We start from the raw sequence: 26,822 nt of genomic DNA on the forward strand, positions 1-26,822 counted from the left end.
TTGAATGGTGGAGGTGGTGGGTCTTAGGGGGCTGAAGATGTTGAAGCGGGTGGGGTCGGGGGGGAGATTATTTATCTCCTTGTGACAGAAGCCAGGTTGTCTCATTCGCTACAAAGAATCGAGTTTAAGGTTGAGTTTGTTCCACGACTGCATTTCACTCACTGCCTCTGTATCTTTGATACTGCAGGACCAGCGTGGAGCGAGAAGTCAGCGCTCTCAGGAGGCCGACAAATTTGTTGAAGATTGAAAGAGAGGAAAAAATATAGCTGTGACGAGTGTGGGAAAGATTTTACTGTGAAAGCTTTACTAAAAATGCGTCAGGTCATCCACACTCGAGAGAGACCATTCAGCTGTGATGACTGTGGAAAGTCTTATACGCAGATGTCAAAGTTAAAAAGACACCAACTCATCCACACTGGAGAGAGACCATTCAGCTGTGGCGACTGTGGAAAGTCTTTTACTCAGTCTGGAAGCTTAAAAAGACACCAACTCATCCACACTGGAGAGAGACCATTCAGCTGTGGCGACTGTGGAAAGTCTTTTACTCAGTCTGGAAGCTTAAAAACACACCAACTCATCCACACTGGAGAGAGACCGTTCAAGTGTGATATTTGTGGAAGGTCTTTCTCCTCAGCTTCATACTTAAAAAAACACCAGGTCATCCACAGTGGAGTTAAAGCGTACAGCTGTGATCAGTGTGGCAGAGCTTTTACTCAGCGTAAGAGCTTACAGAGTCATCTAGTTACCCACTCTGGAATTAAAGCATACAGCTGTGACATTTGTGGAAAAACCTTCAGCCTGAAACGGAGCCGAAATACACACCTACGCATTCACACCAGACATGATGTGTACAGCTGTAGTCAGTGTGGTAAACTATGTTTAACAGGCGCACACTTACAACAACACGTTTACCCACTCTGAGGAGACACCTTATAAATGTGACCTGTGTGCGAAGACTTTCAGATCTCCACGTTACCTGAGACGACACCAAAAGATCCACACCAGAAAGAGACTCTCCAAGTGCAGTTACTGTGAGGTATGTATTTATATTTTTATCTTGTGATTGTAGCCTGACTGTTTGAAACAACTCTGCTCATCAAGTTGTGCTAGCAATTCTATTGCATTGAAAAGCACCTCTGAGTGATTATTCAGACTCTAATCACAGTTTTTAGTGATAGTGAGAATTATATTGCTGTTATTGTAGTATTAAATTAGTATTAATTTAAGGTTTTTACTCTTATCATTTTTGTAGCATATTAAACTGACCTGAGTGTTATAATGTAAACAGTAAAATGTAATTGGACGTCTGCAGAGATGCTCTTTATTTCAAGCGACGTTCAGGATGAAAATGTTGAAGGACTGACTTACACTGTGTTTGTGTCTTTGTTCAGAAGCAGAGCGACACAGATGGATCCAGTTCTCAACCCTGTCATCACTGTGGTGGTGGGAAAGTTTTTTGTGACCTTTGTGGAAAAACTTTCAGTCATCCAAACACCCTAAAACTACATCAACGTAGACACACTGGAGACAAAATGAACTACTGCAAAGAATGTGGGAGAGGCTTCCCCAAACCAAGTATCTTAAAAAAACATGAACGTATTCACAGTGGCGTTAAAACACATCTCTGTGATCAGTGTGGGTCATCCTACATATCTGCATTTGAGCTCAAAGTGCATAGACGAGTCCACACAGGAGAGAAACCATACAAGTGCAGACACTGTGACAAAAGCTTCTCACATACAGATAGTCATAACTGTCATGAACGTACACACATGGAAGGAAACTACAGCTGTGACCAGTGTGACAAGAGCTTCAGGATTCTCAGTTCATACTCCAAACACAAACGATCCCACGTTACTAATAAACTGTTTCACTGTTACCAATGTGCCAAAATATTCACCACATTGTCTTCTCTATGCAAACATCAGCGTGATCACTCCCATCTCTGTGAATCTGCAGAGACAGAAAGATCCTCTTCTGGTTTCAGGGTCAGACTCAAAGCCCTTGAGATCAGGCTCCACAGAGTTCAGATGGAATCTCCTGTAAAGATCTGATGAGGCAGCTATGAATGAAAATGTGCCTCTCGTTACATTTTAAGCTTTCTAAACTGTTCTACTGTAGTGTTGGTGTTGAGTGGTTAGCTTTGTTCCAGCAGTTGAATAAAAGAAAAATCTGTTTTGTTGGGTTTTTTTTTTGTTTGTTCAGGCTGTTTGTGTTATGAAATCCTTCAACAGTTAAACCAAAATTTGAAATGTTAAATAAAGAAATAGTTTAATGACAAAGAGTTTGATCCATGATGTCATTTCCTGTATATCAAACCAAAAGCTGATGTGACAAATGTTCTCAGTGACACAGATGGAGGTTTATCAGAGGAGACTTGGCTGTTCTGACACTGAACAGGGTTCCTGCAGCTTACTGAAAATTCTGACCTGAAATTTATGAAAAAATAAGATCTTTAAAATCTTTTGTATTTTAACAAAGTTGCTGTAGGTATCAAAAATTCTGATTTGTGTTTGAGAAATAAAAAGATTAATTTTGGAAAATGATCTTTTAAAGTTGTGGTTTGATTTGCACAGCTTATCAGAGTTTCCTTTGTTGGCACTGCCTCTCAGAAGTTGTTGGTCTATATTGATATGACAGCTGATTTTTCAGCTGGACGTCCATGATGTGAATCTTATTTCACCACATCCCAAAGGTGCTCTATTGGACTGAGTCTCAGGTAGGCTGTGGTCTGTAAATGATGTCAGTTGGTACTAAGGGACCCAAATTGTGCCAACCAAACATCTCCACGCTATTACACCAGCAGCAGGATGGATCCATGCTTTATGTTGTTTAAGACAAATTCTGCCCCTAAAATCTGAAAGTTGCAGAGATTGAAAAAAGTTGCCTGGACTGATGGGTCTCAATCTTTTCTTGTCCACTTTTGTTGATCTCGAATGTAAAAGAGCCCACCCATCACGTTAATCACACTCTAGAATGGAAAGAAGCCAGGGAACACACACCAATTAATTAAATTGCTGAAATGTCTTAAAGATATAAAGACCTGGGTGATGTCTAACTTTCTGCTGCTGATTGTAGTTTGCCCTTAAAATTCTAGAAATATGTTATCTAACCAGCTCTGGGTGGCTACCTTGGCCCAAACATCGCAAAATATCCTGACGCTGAAAATCTACTTCATGCATTTATTATTTCTAGACTAGACTTCTTCACAGCGACGCGATGAAGGCTGTCCCAATTTAAAGGCTGCTCGAAATGCAGCCCTCAAAATCAATCTATCTATCTATCTATCTATCTATCTATCTATCTATCTATCTATCTCATAATGATCTGACAACACATATAATATTGACTATATTATATTTACATTACCACAGTGAGATGCTTTTAGTCTCAACAACATTAACTAATTGTTAGCACAGAAATGAAGCCCAACAATCATGTTTTACAGTCCCGTGGTCTCAGCCTCAGATACTCAACTAATCAGAGTGATGTCATGACTAAAACGAATGACTAACAAAACATTTTTCTCCTTCATTTCTGTCAAACAAAGCTGTATGTAACGTTTCTCGTAGTGAGTATCATGGTTGCTAGGCAACCTGAACAGCGCGACGAAGGCTAGACCGTCCCATTTCACAAGCCTCTCACTTCCGCACTTCTCGTTCTTATAGTACGCACCATATGTAGTACACGTAGTGCGCGTACTTCAAGCGAGCGGTCTCTTGATTGGGACACAGCCGTAGTTTTCCAGAGGCCTGGTAATGAGCTAATCATGTGATACAGGTGTGTTGACCCAGGGTGCGATCTAAAACCTGCAGGGACACTGGACTGAGATTGGGGACCCCTGCAGTAGATGCTATGCAGATGACAGTGAGCTTTGTCTATCCATAAAACCAGGTAACACACACCAATTAATTAAATTGCTGAAATGTTTTAAAGATATAAAGACCTGGGTGATGTCTAACTTTCTGCTGCTGATTGTACGTGGCCCTGGAATTCCTAGAAATATAATATCTAACCAGATACTTGCTCTGGATGGAATTACCGTGGCCTCCAGTATCACTGTCAGAATCTTGGAGTAATATTTGACCAGGACATTATACAAATATGTAGAGCTGCTTTATTTCATATGTGCAATATCTCTAAACATCTCAAAATATCCCGTCTCAGAGTGATGCTGTTCATTAATTTATTACTTCTAGACTGGACTACTGTAATTTGCTATTATCAAGATGTCCTAAAAACTTGCTTAGACGCCTTCAGTTAATCCAAAATGCTGCAGCAAGAGTACTGACAGGGCTTACTTCTTGTTCCTTGAGTATTTAAAAGTAGAATGGGAGGAAGAGCCTTGAGTTTTCAGGGCCCTCTACCACGGAACCAGCTTATTAGTTGGGATTGGTGAGGAAGACACTATCTCTAATTTTAAGATTAGGCTTGAAACATTCCCTTTTGATAAAACATACAGTTAGGGCTGGATCAGGTGGCTCCGAATTCTTCCTTATTTATGCTGCATTAGGTGTAGGCAGCAGGGGAATTTCCCATGATGTGTTGAGTATTTCTTCCTCAGTCACCTTTCTCACTCACTATGTGTTAATAGACCTCTCTGCATTGAATCATACTTGTTATTAATCTCTGGTTCCCTTCCACAGCATGTCTGTTGTCTTGTCTTCCTTCTCTCACCCCTGCCCGGTTGTGGCAGATGGTCGCCCCTCCCTGAGCCTGGTTCTTTGAGAGCTCTGCTTTCCTGTTAAAAGGGAGATTTTCCTGCCGTTTTCATCAGATTCCACTACACTGCATTTTCGCAGGAAATGCAACCTTTTCTAGTTTTTAACATTTAATTAACAATATATATTTTTGAATTTAAGCTAGAACAAGACTTGGCATTATTTAAAGGATATGCTTATGTCTGTGACGTTACCCCAAATAAATTGGACTCACGTCTTGAAAGTTGGTCTGCTAAAGGATTACCTACATTTGATAGTCTGATTAAAGTTGGGAATTTAATTAGTGTTGATACATTGAAACAAAAATACAATCTGGAAAGACAGGATTCATGCCGATACTTGCAAATAAGGCACTATATAAAGACGACAATTAGAGTGGCGACACTAATGTAGATTTGATAGCAACGCTCAAAAAGGCATATAGTGGCGAAGTCAACAAAAAACACATTTCCTCTTTGTATACATTTTTACAAATAAGATATTATGGGAGAAGGAGGGAGGAGTGTGCATAACACAGGATGAATGGACTCAAATATGGAAACAACAATGGAAATGCACTACCTCACAAAGATGGAGGGAATTTGGATAAAATTTTTTGATTAGGTTCTTTATCACCTCTTACCAAAAGACTCATTATGATGGGAATCCCCCGTATGCTGGAGAAAATATGGACACAGACGAGTACACCTCTGACATTTGCAGGCAGAATTTTAAACCTTGTGTGAAATGGGGTCAATGCAGTTCTTAAGCATGCATGCAAAGGTTCATTAGTCAGCTGTGAGCGAGTTTTCCCCATTCATCTTTAAATGCCAGATTTTCACTTCAGGAAGCACACAGCCCCACCCCACTGACGACTTGCTGTTGGCCAACACCCTCAACAACTTTTACTGTCGGTTTGATGATCCATCAAGCAGCTTTCACACCTCAATAGAGACACTTTGGTCCATCATCCCCCCACCTTCCCCGCTCCCCCCACAAAAGAGCCATCTACACTATCAAAGACTTCACCCACAGGAGCCCCCTCCTCACTTCACACCTATGAGGATTTCAAACCACCTTCTCCCACTACAGCCCTTCATATTCATGAAGCAGATGTGAGGACACAGTTTAACCCCTCTAGACCTACTAAAGAACCAATTCAATTCAATTTTTATCTATATAGCGCCAAATCACAACAAAAGTTGCCTCAAGGCACTTAATATTGTACAGTAGATACAGAGAAAAGCCCAACAATCATATGACCCCCCATGAGCAAGCACTTTGGCGACAGTGGGAAGGAAAAACTCCCTTTTAACAGAAAGAACCCTCCGGCAGAACCAGGCTCAGGGAGGGGCGGGGCCATCTGCTGCGACCGGTTGGGGTGAGAGAAGGAAAACAGGATAAAGACAAACCAGACTGTACTGCCATGTTTGTTGTTTACAATTGTGTTTTGTTTAGTTACTCCTCGTGTGTCATAGTGGTCTGATCAGACTTTATATATACCCTTCTGTGTCAGTTCATGTTTAGGTCAGTTATATTTCTTTGTGCAGTCATTTGGTTTGTTAAGTTTGCAGTTCTTTGCCCGAGTTCAGTTTTGTTTCTTTGACCTTTTTTATGAGCTCAACATTAATTACTTTGGTAAATATAATTTTTGGGTTAAATGAATAAAAACCCTGTTTTTCTAATAATTCCTGTGACTCCTGCTTTTTCCAACTCGGCCGATCACACAGCCCTAAATATTTCTTTAATGTCCTGGTCAAATATTACTCCAAGGTGTTACTGGAGGCCAAGGTAATGCAATCCAGAGCAAGTATCTGGTTAGATACCACATTTCTAGGTATTTTAGGGCCACGTATAATCAGCGGCAGAAAGCTAGTTGTCACCCAGGTCTTTATATCAAGCTCTGCTGTGTTCAAGCTATTAATTACTGCGCGCAGGAGAACCACAACACACATCAAACATTAAGGTTCAGTTATGCCAGCTTTAACTTTGGGATGCCTCAGCTTCTCCTTTATCCCCCCCACACACAACTCTCTGCATCAGGAAGGTCCTGGCACTGGTCATCCTGGGATTTTCATCCTTCTACGCCCTAACAGTTAGCAGATAACATAGTGAAGCAGCGCCAAGCAGTTTTCACAAGGTCATGCTGACACATAATTTGACTATGACTTTAAACATTGGTAACTTCAGGTGTTGCTCTGATATACAGGAAATGACATCACGGCTCAAACTCTTTGTCAGTAAACCATTTCTTTATTTAACATGTAAAATTTTGGTTTAACTGTTGCAGGATCTCATATCACAAACAAGCTGAAAAAAAAAACTGCAGAAAACATGGATCGATGCATTCATTAAAAACATGATAACAGGAAACAGATTTTTGATTCAACTGCTGGAACAAAGCTAACCACTCAACATGAACACTACAGTAGAACAGTTTAGAAAGCTTAAAATGTAACGAGGCACATTTTCATTCATATTGTTTGAAGTCCGTTGAAGTGGTGAAGCCTCTCCCACATTCTTTACAGTAGTTCAGTTTGTCTCCAGTGTGTCTACGTTGATGTATTTTTAGGGTCTTTTGATGACTGAAAGTTTTTCCGCAAAGGTCGCAAAAAAGTCTTTCCCACAGCGATGATAGGGTTGAGAACTGGATCCATCTGTGTCGCTCTGCTTCTAAACAAAGACACAAACACAGTGTAAGTCAGTCCTTCAACATTTTCACCCTGAACGTTGCCTGAAATAAAGAGCATCTCTGCCAAAGTCCAATTACATTTTACTGTTTACATTATCACACTCGGCTCAATTTAAATTGCTATAAAAACGATAAGAGTAAAACCATTAAATTAATACTAGTTTAATGCTACAATAACAATAATACAATTCTCAAACACTATCACTAAAAACCTGTGATTAGAGTCTGAATAATCACTCAGAGGTGTTTTTCCATGCAGTAAAATTGCTAACATGCTAATACAAGTTGTTTCAAACAGTTGGGTTGACAAGATAAAAATATAGATACATACCTCACAGTAACTGCACTTGTAGAGTCTTTCTTGTGTGGATCTTTTGGTGTGCTTTCAGGTCATATGGAGATTTAAAAGTCTTGTCACACAAGTCACATTTATAAGGTCTCTCCTCAGAGTGGGTAAACATGTGGCGTTGTAACTGTGTGCCTGTTAAACATAGTTTACCACACTGATCACAGCTGTACACATCATGTCTGGTGTGAATGCGTAGGTGTGTATTTCGGTGCTGTTTCAGGCTGAAGGTTTTTCCACAAACGTCACAGCTGTATGCTTTAATCCCAGAGTGGGTAACTAGATGACTCTGTAAGCTGCTACTCTGAGTAAAAGCTCTGCCACACTGATCACAGCTGTACGCTTTAACTCCACTGTGGATGAGTTGATGTGATTTTAAGCTTCCAGACTGAGTAAAAGACTTTCCACAGTCGCCACAGCTGAACGGTCTCTCTCCAGTGTGGATGAGTTTGTGTGTTTTTAAGTGTCCAGACTGAGTAAACGACTTTCCACAGTCATCACAGCTGAACGGTCTCTCTCCAGTGTGGATGAGTTGGTGTTTTTTAAAGGTTCCAGACTCGGTAAAAGACTTTCCACAGTCTCCACAGCTGAACGGTCTCTCTCCAGTGTGGATGAGTTGGTGTTTTTTAAAGGTTCCAGACTCTGTAAAAGACTTTCCACAGTCTCCACAGCTGAACGGTCTCTCTCCAGTGTGGATGAGTTTGTGGTTTTTTAAGCTTCTAGGCTGAGTAAACGACTTTCCACAGTCTCCACAGCTGAACGGTCTCTCTCCAGTGTGGATGAGTTGGTGGTTTTTTAAGCTTCCAGACTGGGTAAAAGACTTTCCACACTCATCACAGCTGAACGGTCTCTCTCCAGTGTGGATGAGTTGGTGTTTTTTAAAGGTTCCAGACTCTGTAAAAGACTTTCCACAGTCTCCACAGCTGAACGGTCTCTCTCCAGTGTGGATGAGTTTGTGGTTTTTTAAGCTTCTAGGCTGAGTAAACGACTTTCCACAGTCTCCACAGCTGAACGGTCTCTCTCCAGTGTGGATGAGTTGGTGGTTTTTTAAGCTTCCAGACTGGGTAAAAGACTTTCCACACTCATCACAGCTGAACGGTCTCTCTCCAGTGTGGATGAGTTGGTGTCTTTTTAAGTTTCCAGACTCAGTAAAAGACTTTCCACAGTCTCCACAGCTGAACGGTCTCTCTCCAGTGTGGATGAGTTGGTGGTTTTTTAAGCTTCCAGACTGGGTAAAAGACTTCCCGCACTCATCACAGCTGAACGGTCTCTCTCCAGTGTGGATGAGTTGGTGTTTTTTAAAGGTTCCAGACTCGGTAAAAGACTTTCCACAGTCTCCACAGCTGAATGGTCTCTCTCCAGTGTGGATGAGTTGGTGGTTTTTTAAGGTTCCAGACTGGGTAAAAGACTTTCCACAGTCTCCACAGCTGAACGGTCTCTCTCCAGTGTGGATGAGTTGGTGTTTTTTAAAGGTTCCAGACTCGGTAAAAGACTTTCCACAGTCTCCACAGCTGAACGGTCTCTCTCCAGTGTGGATGAGTTGGTGTTTTTTAAAGGTTCCAGACTCTGTAAAAGACTTTCCACAGTCTCCACAGCTGAACGGTCTCTCTCCAGTGTGGATGAGTTTGTGGTTTTTTAAGCTTCTAGGCTGAGTAAACGACTTTCCACAGTCTCCACAGCTGAACGGTCTCTCTCCAGTGTGGATGAGTTGGTGGTTTTTAAAGGTTCCAGACTCGGTAAAAGACTTTCCACAGTCTCCACAGCTGAACGGTCTCTCTCCAGTGTGGATGAGTTGGTGTCTTTTTAAGGTTCCAGACTGGGTAAAAGACTTTCCACAGTCTCCACAGCTGAACGGTCTCTCTCCAGTGTGGATGAGTTGGTGGTTTTTTAAGCTTCCAGACTGGGTAAAAGACTTCCCGCACTCATCACAGCTGAACGGTCTCTCTCCAGTGTGGATGAGTTGGTGTTTTTTAAAGGTTCCAGACTCGGTAAAAGACTTTCCACAGTCTCCACAGCTGAACGGTCTCTCTCCAGTGTGGATGAGTTGGTGGTTTTTTAAGCTTCCAGACTGGGTAAAAGACTTTCCGCACTCATCACAGCTGAACGGTCTCTCTCCAGTGTGGATGAGTTGGTGTTTTTTAAAGGTTCCAGACTCGGTAAAAGACTTTCCACAGTCTCCACAGCTGAACGGTCTCTCTCCAGTGTGGATGAGTTGGTGTCTTTTTAAGCTTCGAGACCCAGTAAACGACTTTCCACAGTCTCCACAGCTGAACGGTCTCTCTCCAGTGTGGATGACCTGATGCATTTTTAGGGAAGCTTTAACGGTAAAATCCTTCCCACACTCGTCACAACTGTATTTTCTCTCTCCCTTTCTTCTGTGAGGTTTGTCGGCCTCCTGAGAGCGCTGACTTCTTGGTCCACGTTGGTCCTGCAGTGACAGAGAAACAAACAGAGGCAGTGAGTGAAATGCAGTCGTGGAACAAACTGAACTCCCTCCATTAACCCTTTATGGGTGGTCCGAGTGTGCTATAGAGATTATCTATAGCACATTTGGACACACACACACACACACACACACACACACACACACACACACACACACACACACACACACACACACACACACTCTTTCACCTCTGACATGGCTTTAAACTACATTAATTGACGTGACTGATTATTTGGTGAAACTGTGATATTTTCCTCACCTCCTGTGTTGAGCTCATTGTTTCCTCTGTAGTGACTCAGCTGAGTCCAGATGGCTGAAAATGTTCCTCTGCTGCTCCGTCAGACTCTTCTCCTCCTGCTGATCAGCTGGGACACAAAACAGATCTTTGTTAGGCTCCACACTGCACTGAAGAGTCAAAGTGTCTCATATGTTCATCTGACAACACAAAGTACAAATTTCACTCTGATTGCTTGTAGAAATCTTGTGAGACGTGTTGTGCTGCAAAGTGAGGAAACTCTCTCACTCACTTATACTTCAGGAGGAACTTTGTGACATTGGCTCTAATATTCTAAGCAGCCCTTTACTATGACAGGGCCAGAAAGTCCTATTTGAAGGTTTGGGAGAAGGACCATGTTAAAGGTGGATTGGGGTTTATACACTTTGTTATGATACAGGTAAGGCTGTAAGAGCCTGAGAAGGTGTCCTGAATGAACCTCTAAAACCAGTTTTCAGCTAACGACTCTGCTTCAGTCTGGAAAACAGCAACTACAAGTTTAAAGACTCCATCAACAATTCACACCCAGCAACAGCCTGAACAGCTCCTCCTGTGGTTTCCACAAACAGGGACAGACCTGTTACTCCCCCACCCCACACTTTCAACTCCTTCAGGCCCCCAGCTCCACCTACATAATGACTGAAACTAGCACCACTGAAGGAACAATGGGCTGGGAGGTCAGTTCCTTGACCATTAATATGCAAATTCTCATGACCATGTGATTGCAGCCATTCCCCAAACTCTTCGTGAAAGGTACTCATGACCATTGATCAATGAGCTTCTATCAGTGAAAAGACTTTTCTACTCCAACTTTCTGCCAGCAAATGCTCAACTTCTCCCAGCGTGCTGAGCCAATGATTAGTTGGTGTTTTTCTCCAAACACTCTCTCACTCTTCTCTCAACGTGTTCACAATAAATTGTGAACAGACACCGAGGAGAGCAGCAGAAGACCTCATTCAGGAGCTAAACTCAACATGAACTGAACTCACAGTAAAGTTAGCTCGGTGCTTACCTTTAGATGAGCCCACAAACCGAGAGAAACTCCGCGATGAAGCTGCAACTCTTTCCAAACACAGGAAACAGATCAGGGAGCAGAGACCCACGTGGTTCACGCTGATCTCGGCTACGATCCAGGAGACAAGGGTGGGCAGATCGATGCAGATATCGATCCAAACGGTGGTAGTGGTTTATGATCGATGCTTTAGTTCGTCCCTCTCCTCTAAATTTAGAACTTTACTCCCTTTGGATGAAAAAGCAGCTCTGTCTGTGAAAACACCGCTTCTTATGCGGCAGACTCACTTTGCTCCGCCCCCTTCTTTTTGCCCTGCTGGGATTTGTTACTGTGCAGTCACGTGACTCAGATGCGCTCGGAAGACGCATTTGGGGTGCAGAGAGAGAGAGAGAGAGAGAGAGGAGCACCATGTGGAGATATTTTACGGTTGTAAATGAAAATGCAGGAGAACAGATGGAAGGCATGTCAGCACCTAAAGCCACAGGAGACCACAACAAGATGTAGAGTTCAGCTTAGTTTTTTCACATCTCAGTTAAATGCTTTGACTGAATTCTCACTGCACAGTCTGTCAAGTAAAATATTCACAGTCTTGGAGTAATATTCGACTCTTCTTTGGGCCTTGACTCTCATGTAAAATATTTTTCTCGTTCCTGTTTCTATCATTTAAGAAACATCTCTAAACTGCGACATGTGGTTTCCTCAGCTGAACTGGAAAAACTCATTCATGCATTTTTGTCATCACACTTAGATTACTGTAATTCCCTGTTTACTAGCTTGGATAAATCATCTCTCTGTCGCCTCCAGGCAATACAAAACGAAGCAGCCAGACAACTAACTCGCTCTACCAAGCGTGTTCACATCACTCCCATCTTATATTCTTTACATTGGCTCCCAATACAGTTTAGAATTTGCTTTAAAATTCTTGTTTTAACATACAGAGCACTAAATGGCCAGGCCCCAGATTATTTATCCAAGCTTCTTATAAAATACACTGCTGCTTGTCATCTCCGCTCACAGACTCAGAGTCTGTTAGTTGTTCCCCGTACACGACTGAAGACAAAAGGGGACAGCCTTTCAGTCAGTTGCACCAAGCCTGTAGAACAGTTTACCACATCAATTACGTTTGCTTGACTCTGTGGATTCTTTTAAAAAACAGTTAAAATCTTTTCTGTTCAAACAAGCCTTTTGTTGATCTACATATTTTATTTAATTTTTTTTACATTATTTACATTTGATCTTTTACATTGTATATAATGTCTATTGTTTTTATTGTTTATTTTAATATTTGTGTACAGAGGGGGAAAAAAGTTACCGGGCCACCGAGGAAATGCCCGATGGCCATTCCAGCATTGGTTGTGCCAACACTTAACCCTTCACGTGCAAACTGTGGCACGCGTGCCTAGGGTTGCTGACCCCTGATGTAGATGCTAAAAATGACAGCCTCAACATGATCAAACTATCTCTAATAATCAGCTATGTACCACAGGCCTTCAAGGTGGCTGTAGTTAAATCTTTACTCAAAAAGCCATCTGTAGATCCAGCAGTCTTAGCTAATTATAGGCCAATCTCCAACCTTCCTTTCATATCAAAAATCCTTGAAAGAGTAGTTGTCAAACAGCTAACAGATCATCTGCAGAAGAATGGCTTATTTGAAGAGTTTCAGTCAGGTTTCAACAGCTTTAGTGAAGGCTATAAATCAGGCGTGCCCAATCCCGGTCCTCGAGAGCTACCGTCCTGCAGCTTTTAGATGCATCCTTGTTCCCACACACCTGAATCAAATGAATGGCTTGTTATCAGGCCTTTGCCAAACATGATGGCATGCTGAAGAGATCAAACCATTTGATTCAGCTGTGTTGGAGTAGGGATGCATCTAAAAGCTGCAGGATAGTAGCTCTCGAGGACCGGGATTGGGCACCCCTGCTATAAATGATCTTCTTATGGCCTCTGACAGTGAACTCATCTCTGTGCTTGTCCTGCTAGACCTTAGTGCAGCGTTCGATACTGTCGACCATAATATCCTATTAGAGTGATTAGAACATGCTGTAGGTATTACAGGTACTGTGCTGCAGTGGTTTGTATCATATCTATCTAATAGACTCCAATTCGTACATGTAAATGGAGAGTCCTCTTCACACACTGAGGTTAATTATGGAGTTCCACAGGGTTCAGTGCTAGGACCAATTCTGTTTACATTATACATGCTTCCCTTAGGCAGCATCATTAGAAGACATAGCATACATTTTCACTGCTATGCTGATGACACCCAGCTCTATCTGTCCATGAAGCCAGATAACACACACCAATTAGTTAAACTGCAGGAATGTCTTAAAGACATAAAGACCTGGATGGCCGCTAACTTTCTGCTTCTTAATTCAGATAAAACTGAGGTTATTGTACTCGGCCCTGAAAATCTTAGAAATATGGTATCTAACCAGATTCTTACTCTGGATGGCATTACCTTGGCCTCCAGTAACGCTGTGAGGAACCTTGGAGTCGTTTTTTACCAGGACATGTCCTTCAACGCACATATTAAACAAATATGTAAGACTGCTTTCTTCCATTTGCGCAACATCTCTAAAATTAGAAATATCCTGTCTCAGAGTGACGCTGAAAAACTAGTTCATGCATTTATTACTTCCAGACTGGACGACTGTAATTCATTATTATCAGGAAGTCCTAAAAACTCACTGAAAAGCCTTCAGCTAATCCAAAATGCTGCAGCAAGAGTCCTGACAGGGACTAGAAAGAGAGAGCATACTTCTCCTGTTTTGGCTTCCCTTCATTGGCTTCCTGTTAAATCCAGAATTGAATTCAAAATCCTGCTCCTCACATACAAGGTCTTAAATAATCAGGCCCCATCATATAGTAATGATCTTGTAGTACCATATCACCCTATTAGAGCACTTCGCTCTCGCTCTGCAGGCCTACTTGTTGTTCCTAGAGTATTTAAAAGTAGAATGGGAGGCAGAGCCTTCAGTTTTCAGGCCCCTCTTCTATGGAACCAGCTTCCAGTTTGGATTCGGGGGACAGACACTATCTCTACTTTTAAGATTAGGCTTAAAACTTTCCTTTTTGATAAAGCATATGGTTAGGGCTGAACCAGGTGACCCTGAATCCTCCCTTAGTTGTGCTGCAATAGACGTAGGCTGCCGGGGGATTCCCATGATGCATTGAGTTTTTCCTTTCCAGTCACCTTTCTCACTCACTATGTGTTAACAGACCTCTCTGCATTGAATCATATCTGTTATTAACCTCTGTCTCTCTTCCACAGCATGTCTTTCATCCTGTTTTCCGTCTCTCACCCCAACCGGTCGCAGCTGATGGCCCCGCCCCTCCCTGAGCCTGGTTCTGCCGGAGGTTTCTTCCTGTTAAAAGGGAGTTTTTCCTTCCCACTGTTGCCAAAGTGCTGCTCATAGGGGGTCATATGATTGTTGAAGCACCTTGAGGCGACTTTTGTTGTGATTTGGCGCTATATAAATAAAATTGAATTGAATTGAATTGAATTGAATTGAACTATATGCCTTTTTGAGCATTGCTATCTGTCAGGGAATTCCTTTCTTCTTTTTTTTTGCCTGTCCCATTTGGTTCTTTAGCCGTCAGAATTGTTGTCTGAAGACCAACAAGGATACCCAATGGATTTACTTTGCCAAATGGGTCATCATGGCATTGCCGTATTGGTCCATTTGATCGACTTTTGTTTTTATTATTTATTTTATTTTATTTTACACACGGGACAGACATGAGTGAGGGATAGGAAAGGGAGAAAGAAAGAGGAAGGCAAAGAAAAACAGAAGGGGAAAGGGACAGTGAGAAAGGGAAAAAAAATCTCCTGGATCACCTGTTGAGAGAAAAAGAATAGAAAACAAGCAATAAAAAGCCAAAGCAACATACTAAACACAACACATTATTCTAGCATCGCATTAATCTAGCTAAGTGTAAACAGCAGTAAACACTAAATATTGAATGTTGTTGTGCAGCACGCAGGACAGACAGCGCACAATGTGCTTTGACGTAGCAGCCAAGAAAGGTGTAATTTAAGTCTACGAACTGTGAACACCCATGTGCACACCTGTGTGGATCAGCGCGCTTGTATTCAAATGGTTTCCCCATGTAATGGTCTGCAAGAGGCTGTAGAGAGCCATAACCCTGTCCCCCAGGGCATGAAGCAGGCATGGAGGAGATCCAGGCCCCAGACATCCAGAGGCCCCAGAGTGCGAGAGCCCAAGGAGAATGCATTGAGTATTTCTTCCTCAGTCACCTTTCTCTCTCACTGAGGTTGTATCCCAATTCAGGGTCTGCAGCCTTAAAGGCCGCATTTTAAGGCCGATTACATCACAGTGAAGGCTGTCCCAATTCAAAGGCTGCTTGAAATGCGGCCCTCAAATGCGTCCTTCACTTCCCTGAAATTTAAGGCTGTGGCGGTGTAGACTTTGTGGCCCAATATATCCCACAATTCATAGCACGGCAGTCGGTGTGGATAATTTTGCGGCAGACGGCAGAAGCGGAGTGGCCAAGGAGTAAACTGATAAAAGTAAGTACTGAATAATATATCACTTATTTATGTGCAAATGTTGAATAATGAAGAACATTAAAACATTACTGTTGGCCACATGTCGGCAAAGTTATGTGTCATTAGCGATGTTTGTACTTTCAGCATTTACTTGGTTTTAAAGCCTTTACTTTAAAATATACGCCGCTCAATAGTGGACCTTAATCTTACAGAGATTGTGATGATTTTGTGGATAATTAAAGTCAGTCATATATCCACAAACACAACAGGCTGAAAGTCAGTGATGCTGCTCGGTTTGCAGTCCTGAACATCACGGCACAAGCAGGATTCACTGCACTGTTAATGTTAGCTATGTTATATTGCTGCCTCTGTTCGGTGGTGTCGAGCCAAACAGACTTTAACGTGTGTTTGAACGAGCTGACGGTTCACTCGTTAAGCTGAAAAAAAGATGCTTTAATCACAGCAGTCACACATGTGTCCACTGTACCATCTGGGAACTCTTCTTGTTTAGCACTCGTAATAACACAAACACTAAATCCTGTTTGTAGCAGTGTGTACACCTGAGACTCTCACCTGTCTGTCTGTCCTGCTCTCTCTCTCTGTTTCTTTCTCTCTGATTGTGGAATAAAAGTATGAACATGTGTTTATAAGTTACACTTGTGTTTGAATCCTGCAGCTTATCACACATTTGATTTCCATGTGTGACGACTGCAAGTGTCCAGAGTGAGGACAGACTGAGGGACCCACTGCTGCACATCATCTGTGAGGCTTTGCACCCCTGATGATCCACCAGGACAAACTCAGCAGTGTGTGAGGAAGAGGAGGAGGAAGAGCCAGCAGCAGCTGACAGATGGAGAGAATAGACAGACTGTTCCCTGTTTGTGAAGGACTGCTAGGAAAGTTTAACATGTCCTGTCCTGAATCAGTCTAATTAGGTAATGTTCAAATAATGTGATCATTCCAGTGTTTTCAGTGTGGGAGAAAGTACTCAGGGCCTTCAAGTTACACACTATGAAAGGCAGCAACAAGTGTAATATTCAGAAACCTAAAGTCTGTATCAGCAGCAGAATGGAGCTAAAAACAAATGTTTGTTTCAGTTCTATGAAGCTTTGAGTATTTTGGATCAGTAACACTGCTGTGTTTGTTGCATCATATTGCTGTAATTGTGTATGCTTTATATATTCTGAGGTAAGTTGATCTATAGTGTTACATCATATTCTATAAGGATGTTATGTGTTTGTAGACTTTCTGCCCAGTTTGACCCATTTAGCAGAAGTCAGCCTGTTTAAGGCTCTGATCTCTCCCTCCCTCCCTCCCTCCCTCCAACATTAGCTAATTGTTATTTACTAACTAATCTTAAAATGACAGTTCAGCACAGAAATGAAGCCCAACAGTCATGTTTTACAGTCCCGTGGTCTCAGCCTCAGATACTCAACTAATCAGAGTGATGTCATGACAAAAACGAATGACCAACAAAACACTTTTTTTTCCGCCTTCATTTCTGTCAAACAAAGCTGTATGTAACGTTTCTCGTGGTTAGTATCATGGTTGCTAGGCAACCTGAACAGCGCGACGAAGGCTAGAACGTCCCATTTCACAAGCCTCTCACTTCCGCACTTCTCGTACTTATAGTACGCACCGTACGTAGTACACGTAGTGCGCGTACTTCAAGCGAGCGGTCTCTTGATTGGGACACAGCCGAGGTTTTCCAGAGGCCTGGTAATGAGCTAATCATGTGATACAGGTGTGTTGACCCAGGGTGCGATCTAAAACCTGCAGGGACACTGGACTAAGACTGGGGACCCCTGCAGTAGATGCTATGCAGATGACACTGAGCTTTGTCTATCCATAAAACCAGGTAACACACACCAATTAATTAAATTGCTGAAATGTTTTAAAGATATAAAGACCTGGGTGATGTCTAACTTTCTGCTGCTGATTGTACGTGGCCCTAGAATTCCTAGAAATATAATATCTAACCAGATACTTGCTCTGGATGGAATTACCGTGGCCTCCAGTAGCACTGTCAGAATCTTGGAGTAATATTTGACCAGGACATTATACAAATATGTAGAGCTGCTTTATTTCATATGCGCAATATCTCTAAACATCTCAAAATATTCTGTCTCAGAGTGATGCTGTTCATTAATTTATTACTTCTAGACTGGATTACTATTACTACTACTACTACTAGTGTGCATAACACAGGATAAATGGACTCAAATATGGAAACAACAATGGAAATGCACTACCTCACAAAGATGGAGGGAATTTGGATGGAAAATTTTGATTAGGTTCTTTATCACCTCTTACCAAAAGACTCATTATGATGGGAATCCCCCGTATGCTGGAGAAAATATGGACACAGACGAGTACACCTCTGACATTTGCAGGCAGAATTTTAAACCTTGGGTGAAATGGGGTCAATGCAGTTCTTAAGCATGCATGCAAATGTTCATTAGTCAGCTGTGAGCGAGTTTTTCCTATTTATGTTTAAATGCCAGATTTTCACTTCAGGAAGCACACAGCCCCACCCCACTGACGACTTGCTGTTGGCCAACACCCACAACGACTTTTACTGTCGGTTTGATGATCCATCAAGCGGCTTTCACACCTCAATAGAGACTTCCCCAACAATAGAGACACTTTAGTCACTCATCCCCCCACCTTCCCCGCTCCCCCCACAACAGAGCCATCGATGCTATCAAAGACTTCACCCACAGGAGCCCCCTCCTCACTTCACACCTATGAGGATTTCAAACCACCTTCTCCCACTACAGCCCTTCATATTCATGAAGCAGATGTGAGGACGCAGTTTAACCCCTCTAGACCTACTAAGGAACCAAGTCAATTCAATTTTTATCTATATAGCGCCAAATCACAACAAAAGTTGCCTCAAGGCGCTTTATATTGTACAGTAGATACAGAGAAAAGCCCAACAATCATATGAACCCCTATGAGCAAGCACTTTGGCGACAGTGGGAAGGAAAAACTCCCTTTTAACAGGAAGAACCCTCCGGCAGAACCAGGCTCAGGGAGGGGCGGGGCCATCTGCTGCGACCGGTTGGGGTGAGAGAAGGAAAACAGGATAAAGACAAACCAGACTGTACTGCCATGTTTGTTGTTTACAATTGTGTTTTGTTTAGTTACTCCTCGTGTGTCATAGTGGTCTGATCAGACTTTATATATACCCTTCTGTGTCAGTTCATGTTTAGGTCAGTTATATTTCTTTGTGCAGTCATTTGGTTTGTTAAGTTTGCAGTTCTTTGCCTGAGTTCAGTTTTGTTTCTTTGACCTTTTTTATGAGCTCAACATTAATTACTTTTGTAAATATAATTTTTGGGTTAAATGAATGAAAACCCTGTTTTTCTAATAATTCTTGTGACTCCTGCTTTTTCCAACTCTGCCGATCACACAGCCCTAAATATTTCTTTAATGTCCTGGTCAAATATTACTCCAAGGTGTTACTGGAGGCCAAGGTAATGCAATCCAGAGCAAGTATCTGGTTAGATACCACATTTCTAGGTATTTTAGGGCCACGTATAATCAGCGGCAGAAAGCTAGTTGTCACCCAGGTCTTTATATCAAGCTCTGCTGTGTTCAAGCTATTAATTACTGCACGCAAGAGAACCACAACACACATCAAACATTAAGGTTCAGTTATGCCAGCTTTAACTTTGGGATGCCTCAGCTTCTCCTTTATCCCCCCCACACACAACTCTCTGCATCAGGAAGGTCCTGGCACTGGTCATCCTGGGAGTTTCGTCCTTCTACACCCTAACAGTTAGCAGATAACATAGTGAAGCAGCGCCAAGCAGTTTTCACAAGGTCATGCTGACACATAATTTGACTATGACTTTAAACATTGGTAACTTCAGGTGTTGCTCTGATATACAGGAAATGACATCACGGCTCAAACTCTTTGTCAGTAAACCATTTCTTTATTTAACATGTAAAATTTTGGTTTAACTGTTGCAGGATCTAATATCACAAACAAGCTGAAAAAAAAAAAACTGCAGAAAACATGGATCGATGCATTCATTAAAAACATAACAGGAAACAGATTTTTGATTCAACTGCTGGAACAAAGCTAACCACTCAACATGAACACTACAGTAGAACAGTTTAGAAAGCTTAAAATGTAACGAGGCACATTTTCATTCATATTGTTTGAAGTCCGTTGAAGTGGTGAAGCCTCTCCCACATTCTTTACAGTAGTTCAGTTTGTCTCCAGTGTGTCTACGTTGATGTATTTTTAGGGTCTTTTGATGACTGAAAGTTTTTCCGCAAAGGTCGCAAAAAAGTCTTTCCCACAGCGATGACAGGGTTGAGAACTGGATCCATCTGTGTCGCTCTGCTTCTAAACAAAGACACAAACACAGTGTAAGTCAGTCCTTCAACATTTTCACCCTGAACGTTGCCTGAAATAAAGAGCATCTCTGCCAAAGTCCAATTACATTTTACTGTTTACATTATCACACTCGGCTCAATTTAAATTGCTATAAAAACGATAAGAGTAAAACCATTAAATTAATACTAGTTTAATGCTACAATAACAATAATACAATTCTCAAACACTATCACTAAAAACCTGTGATTAGAGTCTGAATAATCACTCAGAGGTGTTTTTCCATGCAGTAAAATTGCTAACATGCTAATACAAGTTGTTTCAAACAGTTGGGTTGACAAGATAAAAATATAGATACATACCTCACAGTAACTGCACTTGTAGAGTCTTTCTTGTGTGGATCTTTTGGTGTGCTTTCAGGTCATATGGAGATTTAAAAGTCTTGTCACACAAGTCACATTTATAAGGTCTCTCCTCAGAGTGGGTAAACATGTGGCGTTGTAACTGTGTGCCTGTTAAACATAGTTTACCACACTGATCACAGCTGTACACATCATGTCTGGTGTGAATGCGTAGGTGTGTATTTCGGTGCTGTTTCAGGCTGAAGGTTTTTCCACAAACGTCACAGCTGTATGCTTTAATCCCAGAGTGGGTAACTAGATGACTCTGTAAGCTGCTACTCTGAGTAAAAGCTCTGCCACACTGATCACAGCTGTACGCTTTAACTCCACTGTGGATGAGTTGATGTGATTTTAAGCTTCTAGGCTGAGTAAACGACTTTCCACAGTCTCCACAGCTGAACGGTCTCTCTCCAGTGTGGATGAGTTGGTGTTTTTTTAAGTTTCCAGACTCGGTAAAAGACTTTCCACAGTCTCCACAGCTGAACGGTCTCTCTCCAGTGTGGATGAGTTGGTGTTTTTTAAAGTTTCCAGACTCGGTAAAAGACTTTCCACAGTCTCCACAGCTGAACGGTCTCTCTCCAGTGTGGATGAGTTGGTGGTTTTTTAAGCTTCCAGACTGGGTAAAAGACTTTCCGCACTCATCACAGCTGAACGGTCTCTCTCCAGTGTGGATGAGTAGGTGTTTTTTTAAGTTTCCAGACTCAGTAAAAGACTTTCCACAGTCTCCACAGCTGAACGGTCTCTTTCCAGTGTGGATGAGTTGGTGGTTTTTTAAGCTTCCGGACTGGGTAAAAGACTTCCCGCACTCATCACAGCTGAACGGTCTCTCTCCAGTGTGGATGAGTTGGTGTTTTTTAAAGGTTCCAGACTCGGTAAAAGACTTTCCACAGTCTCCACAGCTGAACGGTCTCTCTCCAGTGTGGATGAGTTGGTGGTTTTTTAAGGTTCCAGACTTGGTAAAAGACTTTCCACAGTCTCCACAGCTGAACTGTCTCTCTCCAGTGTGGATGAGTAGGTGTTTTTTTAAGTTTCCAGACTGGGTAAAAGACTTTCCGCACTCATCACAGCTGAACGGTCTCTCTCCAGTGTGGATGAGTTGGTGTCTTTTTAAGCTTCGAGACCCAGTAAACGACTTTCCACAGTCTCCACAGCTGAACGGTCTCTCTCCAGTGTGGATGACCTGATGCATTTTTAGGGAAGCTTTAACGGTAAAATCCTTCCCACACTCGTCACAACTGTATTTTCTCTCTCCCTTTCTTCTGTGAGGTTTGTCGGCCTCCTGAGAGCGCTGACTTCTTGGTCCACGTTGGTCCTGCAGTGACAGAGATACAAACAGAGGCAGTGAGTGAAATGCAGTCGTGGAACAAACTGAACTCCCTCCATTAACCCTTTATGGGTGGTCCGAGTGTGCTATAGAGATTATCTATAGCACATTTGGAGAGACACACACACACACACACACACACACACACACACACACACACGGACACACACACACACACACCTGTGTTGAGCTCATTGTTTCCTCTGTAGTGACTCAGCTGAGTCCAGATGGCTGAAAATGTTCCTCTGCTGCTCCGTCAGACTCTTCTCCTCCTGCTGATCAGCTGGGACACAAAACAGATCTTTGTTAGGCTCCACACTGCACTGAAGAGTCAAAGTGTCTCATATGTTCATCTGACAACACAAAGTACAAATTTCACTCTGATTGCTTGTAGAAATCTTGTGAGACGTGTTGTGCTGCAAAGTGAGGAAACTCTCTCACTCACTTATACTTCAGGAGGAACTTTGTGACATTGGCTCTAATATTCTAAGCAGCCCTTTACTATGACAGGGCCAGAAAGTCCTATTTGAAGGTTTGGGAGAAGGACCATGTTAAAGGTGGATTGGGGTTTATACACTTTGTTATGATACAGGTAAGGCTGTAAGAGCCTGAGAAGGTGTCCTGAATGAACCTCTAAAACCAGTTTTCAGCTAACGACTCTGCTTCAGTCTGGAAAACAGCAACTACAAGTTTAAAGACTCCATCAACAATTCACACCCAGCAACAGCCTGAACAGCTCCTCCTGTGGTTTCCACAAACAGGGACAGACCTGTTACTCCCCCACCCCACACTTTCAACTCCTTCAGGCCCCCAGCTCCACCTACATAATGACTGCAACTAGCACCACTGAAGGAACAATGGGCTGGGAGGTCAGTTCCTTGACCATTAATATGCAAATTCTCATGACCATGTGATTGCAGCCATTCCCCAAACTCTTCGTGAAAGGTACTCATGACCATTGATCAATGAGCTTCTATCAGTGAAAAGACTTTTCTACTCCAACTTTCTGCCAGCAAATGCTCAACTTCTCCCAGCGTGCTGAGCCAATGATTAGTTGTTTTTCTTTTGCTAATTAAAAAACAAGAAAACCACTTCCTGTCATGTGTTCATCCACAGCAGCTGGACAATAAAGTTTATTGTGATCCTGATACTGCAGCAGATCGCTCTCCAAGTTCCAAGTTCAACTTTATTGTCACTTCAACCATATACAGTTTAAAAATACACAGTGAGGCGAAACAACGTTCCTCCAGGAACCAAGGTGCTACAAGACAAGTTAGTGCAAAAAAAAAAAAAAAAAAAATAATAATATATAATATATCTAGTAATAATATTGTGCAAAAGAGCATTTACAGGTTGGTGTGTGTGATGGTTTGGTGGTGTAGGTCAGTGTGTTTGCGCTTTGTGTTGGTTAGTCAGTCCAGTCTCAATGTTTTGAGGTATTTGAGTTAAGCTGAGTGATAATGTTAGTGTATGTGTGTGTGTGCGTGTTTATCAGTCAGTCCCTTTTTGCTGAGGAGACGGATGGCTTGTGGAAAAAAGCTGTTGCACAGTCTGGATGTGCGTGCCCGAATGCTTCGGTACCTTTTTCCAGATGGCAGGAGTGTAAAGAGTGTGTGAGAGGGGTGTGTCCGATCAGCCACAATGCTGGTGGCTTTGCGAATGCAGCGTGTGGTGTAGATGTCCTCAATAGAGGGTAGAGAGACCCCGATGATCCTCTCTGCTGTTCCCACTATCCGCTGTAGGGTCTTGCGGTCTGATATGGCACAGCTCCCAAACCAGACAGTGATGCAGCCGCTCAGGATGCTCTCAATAGTTCCTCTATAGAAGGTGGTCAGGATCGGTGGTGGAAGCCGGGCCTTTCTCAGTCTTCTCAGAAAGAAGAGACGCTGTTGGGCTTTCTTGTGCAGGGAGCTGGTGTTGAGGGACCAGCCGAGGTCCTTCTCCAGGTGTACACCCAGGAATTTGGTGCTGTCAACGATCTCCACAGAGGAGCCGTTGATGCTCAGCGGTGAGTGGTCGCCTCGTGTCCTCCTAAAGTCAACAACCATCTCTTTTGTCTTGTCAACATTCAGAGACAGGTTGTTGTCCTTACACCAGTCCGTTAGTCTCTGCACTTCCTCTCTGTACGCTGACTCGTCGTTCTTGCTAATGAGACCCACCACGGTCGTGTCATCAGCGAATTTAATGATGTGATTTGAACTGTGTGTTGCTACACAGTCATGAGTCAGCAGTGTGAACAGCAGAGGACTGAGCACACAGCCTTGTGGGGCCCCAGTGCTCAGTGTGGTGGTGCTGGAGGTGCAGTTCCCGATCCGTACTGACTGAGGCCTTCCGGTCAGAAAGTCCAGGATCCAGTTGCAGAGGGAGGTGTTCAGGCCTAACAGGCTCAGCTTTCCGATCAGTTGTTGGGGGATGATCGTGTTAAATGCTGAGCTGAAATCTATGTACAGCATTCGGACGTGTGAGTCCTTCTTGTCCAAGTGTGTCAGGGCAAGATGGAGTGCAGTGGAGATGGCGTCGTCCGTTGAGCGGTTATGGCGGTATGCAAATTGCACTGGGTCCAGTGAGGGGGGCAGCAGGGTCTTGATGTGTCTCATGACGAGCCGTTCGAAGCACTTCATGATGGTGGGTGTAAGTGCGATAGGGCGGTAGTCATTGAGACAGGACACAGAAGACTTCTTGGGCACGGGGACGATGGTGGTGGCCTTGAAGCACGTGGGGACAACGGCACTGCTCAGAGAGATGTTGAAGATGTCGGTGAGAACATTTGCCAGCTGATCAGCACATTCTCTGAGCACTCTGCCTGGGATGTTGTCTGGTCCAGCAGCTTTACGTGGATTGACTCTGCGTAGAGTTTTCCTCACCTCAGCTGTAGTGAGACACAGGACCTGGTCGTTCGGAGGAGGGGTGGTCTTCCTCGCCGCCACGTCGTTCTGCCTGTCGAACCGAGCATAGAAGTTGTTAAGCACATCTGGGAGGGAGCCGTCACTGTCACAGGCAGGTGGTGTCGTCCTGTAGTTAGCGATGGCTTGTAAGCCCTGCCACATGCGTCGTGTGTCGCCGCTGTCCTTAAAGTGGTTGTGGATTCTCTGGGCGTGTGCGCGCTTCGCCTCTCTGATGGCCCGAGAAAGTTCAGCCCTCGCTCTTCTAAGCGCCACCTTATCTCCCTCTTTGAAGGCAGAGTCTCGGGTCCTTAGAAGTGCACGCACTTCCGCAGTAATCCACGGTTTCTGGTTGGGTCGTGAGATGATGATCTTGGAGACAGTGACGTCATCGGTGCACTTGTTGATATAGCTGGACACTGATGATGTGTACTCCTCCAAGTCAGTGAAGTCGCCGTAAGTTGCAGCCTCTCTAAACATGTTCCAGTCAGTGCTCTCAAAACAGTCCTGAAGAGCAGAGATGGCTCCTGCTGGCCAGGTTTTCACCTGCTTCAGAACCGGTTTTGATCGCCTGACGAGTGGTCTGTATGCTGGAATTAGCATAACAGAGATGTGGTCTGAGTAGCCGAGGTGGGGGCGGGGCTCTGCCCGATATGCGCCGGGGATGTTTGTGTAAACAAGATCCAGCGTGTTTTCTCCCCTCGTTGCAAAGTCCACATACTGATGGAATCTAGGAAGCACTGACTTGAGATTTGCATGGTTGAAGTCCCCAGCAACAATAAACAGTCCATCCGGGTGTGTATTTTGCAGTTCACTGATCTTTGTATACAATTCCCATAGCGCTTCCTTAGCATTAGCGCTAGGTGGAATGTACACTCCGATAATGAAAACAGTGGTGAATTCCCGTGGTAAGTAAAAAGGTCTGCATCTAACAGTCACAAACTCCACCAGCGATGAGCAATAACTAGAGACTAGCACAGAGTTCTTGCACCATTTCTCGTTGATGTAAACACACAAGTCGCCACCGCGAGTCTTACCGCACAGAGCTGCATTTCTGTCGGCGCGAAACGAGGCCAGCCCGTTTAGCTGAATAGCGGCGTCCGGTACTCTTTCGCTGAGCCATGTTTCCGTGAAAACAAAGACACAGCAGTCTCTAATCTCACGCTGTGTGGCCTGCTGGAGTCGGATGTAATCCAGTTTGTTATCCAGGGAGCAGACGTTGGATAAGATGATGGACGGTAGAGCTGGCCGGCTAGGGTTTGTTTTTAGCCTAGCACAGACTCCCGCCCGCTTGCCGCGCTTCCGCTTCCTCGCGCAACGCTTCCGATGTCTCCACCTCCGTCCGCCGGCATCAGGCAACGCCGAGGCTTCGAGGCCTGGTTCGCGGAGCAAGCCGAGTTCACGCAGCGTTTCCCGCAGCCCCTCCTGGATGTCGTCAACTAGGTTATTTAGGTTGAAAAGTGTCTGGCTGTTGTATGCACGAACACCGACACCAGTTGCGACGTTATCCATACATAGTGCAAAATAAGCACGCTACACACAAAAACGTAAACAATAAACAATGCAGCACCAGTTTTGGCTCCGGAGTGGCCGCTGCGTGCTACTGCCGCGCCGCCATTTCCTGTTATCGCTTCAAATAGAAATGAGGCTGTAGAGGTTTGGTGCAGGCAGAAAAACAGCTGCAGGGACAATGAAAAGACTTTTCTGCTCCAACTTCTCCCAGCATGCTGAGCTAATGATTAGTTGGTGTTTTTCTCCAAACACTCTCTCACTCTTCTCTCAACGTGTTCACAATAAACTGTGAACAGACACCGAGGAGAGCAGCAGAAGACCTCATTCAGGAGCTAAACTCAACATGAACTGAACTCACAGTAAAGTTAGCTCGGT

General features: G+C 43.4%; 3 protein-coding genes and 1 pseudogene across 6 annotated transcripts in view; 1 reads left to right on the plus strand and 3 right to left on the minus strand.

The window, feature by feature from the left end:
• The first annotated feature begins 249 nt into the window (after window positions 1–249).
• LOC146702234 (uncharacterized) lies at window positions 250–2,149 on the plus strand (annotated as a pseudogene). Its single transcript, XR_014922317.1, has 2 exons — window positions 250–1,036; window positions 1,392–2,149. The product of XR_014922317.1 is annotated as an uncharacterized LOC146702234 (transcript).
• Window positions 2,150–7,325: 5,176 nt separating this feature from the next.
• On the minus strand, window positions 7,326–12,199 carry LOC146702235 (uncharacterized). 3 transcript variants are annotated; one of them, XM_085468931.1, is made up of 4 exons: window positions 11,471–12,199; window positions 10,444–10,549; window positions 7,724–10,166; window positions 7,326–7,370 (listed from the first exon to the last, which is right to left on the minus strand). In XM_085468931.1, the coding sequence occupies exons 2-3, from the start codon at window positions 10,459–10,461 to the stop codon at window positions 7,725–7,727; spliced, it is 2,460 nt and encodes an 819-aa protein (XP_085325057.1). In that variant the 5' UTR covers window positions 10,462–10,549; window positions 11,471–12,199; the 3' UTR covers window positions 7,326–7,370; window position 7,724. The 3 variants fall into 3 exon arrangements, with proteins under 3 accessions (XP_085325057.1, XP_085325056.1, XP_085325058.1); XM_085468930.1 differs by having other exon boundaries at window positions 7,329–7,373; window positions 11,471–12,198; XM_085468932.1 differs by lacking the exon at window positions 10,444–10,549 and having other exon boundaries at window positions 7,329–7,373; window positions 11,471–11,542.
• Window positions 12,200–19,901: 7,702 nt separating this feature from the next.
• The window catches only part of LOC146702236 (uncharacterized), a 28,035-nt gene continuing 21,114 nt past the window's right edge, over window positions 19,902–26,822 (minus strand). The window contains exons 8-9 of the mRNA XM_085468917.1: window positions 20,691–22,041; window positions 19,902–20,340 (exon numbers count right to left, since the gene is read on the minus strand). Coding sequence (XP_085325043.1) covers window positions 20,692–22,041 — 1,350 coding nt within the window. The 3' untranslated portion in view covers window positions 19,902–20,340; window position 20,691. The remainder of the gene's footprint in view (window positions 20,341–20,690; window positions 22,042–26,822) is intronic.
• Window positions 22,245–26,818, minus strand: LOC146702237 (uncharacterized). The gene is made up of 2 exons (XM_085469028.1): window positions 25,973–26,818; window positions 22,245–22,336 (listed from the first exon to the last, which is right to left on the minus strand). Exons 1-2 carry the CDS (start codon window positions 26,445–26,447, stop codon window positions 22,245–22,247), a joined length of 567 nt encoding a protein of 188 aa, XP_085325154.1. The 5' UTR covers window positions 26,448–26,818.

Source organism: Copadichromis virginalis, linkage group LG9 (genome assembly GCF_057382275.1).
Source record: "Copadichromis virginalis isolate Kocher_CV1m ecotype Utaka linkage group LG9, C_Virginalis_male_GT1.1, whole genome shotgun sequence".
Classification (NCBI taxonomy): Eukaryota; Metazoa; Chordata; class Actinopteri; order Cichliformes; family Cichlidae; genus Copadichromis; species Copadichromis virginalis.